Here is a 3564-nt window from a genome sequence, read left to right on the forward strand (position 1 = left end):
TTTCTCATGATGTACTCTGCATAGAAGTTAAATAAGCAGGGTGACAATATACAGCCTTGACGTACTCCTTTTCCTATTTGGAACCAGTCTGTTGTTCCATGTCCAGTTCTAACTGTTGCTTCCTGACCTGCATACAGGTTTCTTAAGAGGCAGGTCAGGTGATCTGGTATTCCCATCTCTTTCAGAATTGTCCACAGTTTATTTTGATCCACACAGTCAAAGGCTTTGGCATAATCTCTTTACTTCAGAGCAATCAATGTGCTGCAGTGGAGTGTTTTGGGGTGAGCTGCTCTGCAGCCCATCAGCAGCACAGATTACCTGGTGAGTCCCCGTCCTCATGCAGGGAGCATAAATCAGGGAGCTGACTGACGCAGGGCCCGGAGCGGGGCTGCCAGCCTGCACGCCCTGCGGCTTCGGGCCCTTTCCTCGGGCTCACCTGCTCTGTCTCTCCGAGGTTGGTATCAGGCTCAGCAGTCATCCCTTCCACCACTCACAGAGAGGCCCTGAACCCTCGCGCACCCCCTCCCCTCCCCCAGTGTCCTGATCTGGATCAAACGCCCTGGGTGGCGGGGCTGTCGACCTCCGAAGCCGGGCCCTGGAGGTGGACGTGGGCGCGTCCCAAGGCCCTTGTCCCAGGCGGAGTCAGCAGGGCCTGGGCCTGGGGCAGCAGGGGAAACCCCAAGGAAACCGAGTTTTGTGCATGTACCTGTTTGCTCTTTGAAGCAGAGCGTCGGTGCTAACAACAGTTAAGAGCAGAGTGAGATGTGGTCGACCTGTGACTGAATTTGCGTGACACTGATTTTAAATCCATCCTTTCAGCCTCGCCACCATGGATGCGCTGTCAGAAGCAAACGGCACCTTTGCCTTGACCCTTCTGAAAAAGCTGGGTGAGGGCAACTCGAAAAATGTGTTTATCTCGCCCCTAAGCATCTCCTCTGCCCTGGCCATGGTCCTCCTGGGGGCCAGGGGCAACACCGCAGCCCAGATGTGCCAGGTACGTTCGGGAAGCCGGTTCTGGGCGGCAGCTGAAGCTCTTTCTTTGGCCCGTGAGCTGGTGTACACGATTGAATCCCAAAGGCCTTGCTCGACAGACAGGCCTACTCCCCCGTCTGCCCCGTCCCTGGGCGTCCCCTCAGCGTCTCTCTGGCTGGTGGTCTGGGGCTCCTGACCGCGCAGCACCCGATTCCAGCAGGACAGGCTTGAACGAGCAAGCGTCATCGAGCCTCTGCTCGGACCCGCTGCCCAAGGCCCTGCTGGCCGAGGCCCGTCCTGCCGAGACGCCCAGAGCCGGCCCCGGGCAGGCTGCACAGGGTGTGGACGCCAGCTCCTGGGCTGCAGTGGCCTCGGGGCGCTGACCTCTGGCCCCCTGGGGGTCACAGCCTTCCCGCACGTGGGGTGCCCTTACCGTTCCCAATTGCCTGGGGTCCGAGGGTCTCCAGGTTTAACAGAGTCCTGACCCCGCCCTTGAGCCTGGGCCTTGAGTTTGACCTTTGCCCTAAGGCCATCACTTTCAGGGTCCTGTGCCAGCTGAAGAGGCTGGGAGTGAGAAACAGTGGCACCCTCCACCCAGCAAGTGTTAGGGCGCAAATACGCGGGTGCTCGTGCTCAGTCATCTCTGACTCTCTGCTTCCCCGTGGACTGTAGCCCTCCAGGCTCCTCTGTCCATGGGGTTCTCCAGAAAGAACACTGGCGTGGGTTGCCATGTCCTCCAGGGGATCTTCCCGACCCAGGGATCGAACCCACGAGTCTTGAGTCTCCTGCACTGGCAGGTGGATCCTTTACCACTGTGCCGCCTGGGAGACGCGTGTGTTCCCTTTAAGTTCTGCTGAAAAGGGAGCAGTCCCCTCTTGAGCTCGGCACTGTCTCCGCTCCCACTCTCCCAACTCTGAAGGGGCCGCCCTCTCTCTGGGCACCTCCTGTGCAGATTCCGATTTTAGGGGGAGGCCCAGCCTTCCCGCCCTGCATGGGGGTCTCTCCAGGGCTCCTGCCTGAGCTCCTCTCCTCCAGCAGTGGTGCCCCCCGGCCCTCCGGCCTCGGCCGGTCACTGGGTGCAAAGCCCTTGCCCAGGCTTTAGGTTCGTGTTACAGCGGAACCGGGCCGAATGTCTGTCTGGACCTTCTCTTGGTGGCTCCCAAACAAACCTCCCATGACCCAGAATGACCGGGACCATGCCTGGCACTCTGTGGCCTGGCCGCATGGTGCCCCCTGGGCTCCTCATGGTCCAGGAGCGGCCCCGATCCCGCGAGGTGCTCTCCTCCGTGTGTGCTCTGCCGTGTTGTCACAAGGCCCCAGCAGGATGGCTGGGCATTTCTGCGCCCTGGCAACAGGGGGCAAGACACGAACGTGGGGGTGCCAGGCCTTTACGAAAGCCCAGGCCCGGAAGAGCCACTTCTGTGTCCCGCTGGTCGGAGCCCGTCCCAAGGCCAGTCCAGACCCAAAGATGTGGCCTGTTGTGCAGAGACAGGAGGCCTGTCCACGGCCCTGTCTGCAGGCAGACCGTGAGCACAGGGCCCTGGGCTCTCAAGGGGCATTTCTGCGCCCGCTGTTGCTGCCTGAGCCCCTGCGGGAGGCAGGCTGGGGGACTTCCCAGAGCCACTGTGCCTTTATTTGGGTGAGTCTTGTTTTAAGCTGCGGTGAGGATCAGTGTGGTGCTTAGGCTGACTTTAGTGTTGTGTCCATTTCCTGTAGTCAGGGCTTACTGCAGTGGTGGGTTTTATCTGTTTTTGATTTCAGACGCTTTCTCTAAACAAGAGCAGTGGGGGAGGTGAAGATGTCCACCAGGATTTCCAGAACCTTCTCAGCGAAGTTAATAGAAGGGACACACAGTACTTGCTCAGAACTGCCAACAGGCTTTTTGGACAGAAGCCCTACGATTTCCTCTTGGTAAGTCATACTCCTGATTGCTCGAAGCAGATAGAGACCGAGGTCGTGTGGAGACGGGAGGCGGGCCTTGTGGTGCAGACAGGCCTTGTGGGCTGAGACCCACACGGAGGGCGGGCTGTGGGACCCCAGTCATGACCTCACGCTTCCGGGAACCGTTCGGTCATTGCCTGTAAGAGGAGCCCTGTAACAGCCTTGTTCACATATTCGTGAAGCTTCAGTGAGATGATTGTCAGAGGACTAACACGGATCAAACCACAGTTGCAGAGGAATTGGCCCAAACAGGGAGGTGATCGAATAGAATATTGCTGGTGTTGTTTTTCACGTGTTGGAAGTATTTTGTGCATTGTGAGACTTGCTCAATTCTTTTATACATGTAAACATTTTGATTATCTTTTCCTATGCAGAAATTTTTAAAAATTTTTGTGTTTTTTACTCTGGTTCTATTTAATCACACTGCTTTCCTGATTTTTAAATTTTTTTCATACACACCTCAAGCAATCTGTGAGTGTATTCTTATTATATAAAATGCAGACAGAGCCAGAGTCCGCCCACACTCTCTTCCACGTCGCCCCCACCCCCAGTCTGAGGGTTTGTCCCCTGTACCTAGAGAAAGGCTTTGCATCTCACTACCTGTGTGGCTGTTGTTCAGTCGCTGAGCCGTGTCCGACTCTTTCTGACCCC

General features: G+C 57.1%; 1 protein-coding gene across 1 annotated transcript; it reads left to right on the forward strand.

Moving 5' to 3' along the window:
• The first annotated feature begins 185 nt into the window (after window positions 1-185).
• LOC104991133 (serpin B6-like) lies at window positions 186-2979 on the forward strand. The gene is made up of 3 exons (XM_010843517.1): window positions 186-321; window positions 820-994; window positions 2734-2979. Exons 1-3 carry the CDS (start codon window positions 257-259, stop codon window positions 2977-2979), a joined length of 486 nt encoding a protein of 161 aa, XP_010841819.1. The 5' UTR covers window positions 186-256.
• The last annotated feature ends 585 nt before the right edge of the window (window positions 2980-3564 follow it).

Source organism: Bison bison, unplaced genomic scaffold (assembly GCF_000754665.1).
Source record: "Bison bison bison isolate TAMUID 2011002044 unplaced genomic scaffold, Bison_UMD1.0 scf7180017847611, whole genome shotgun sequence".
NCBI lineage: Eukaryota > Metazoa > Chordata > Mammalia > Artiodactyla > Bovidae > Bison > Bison bison.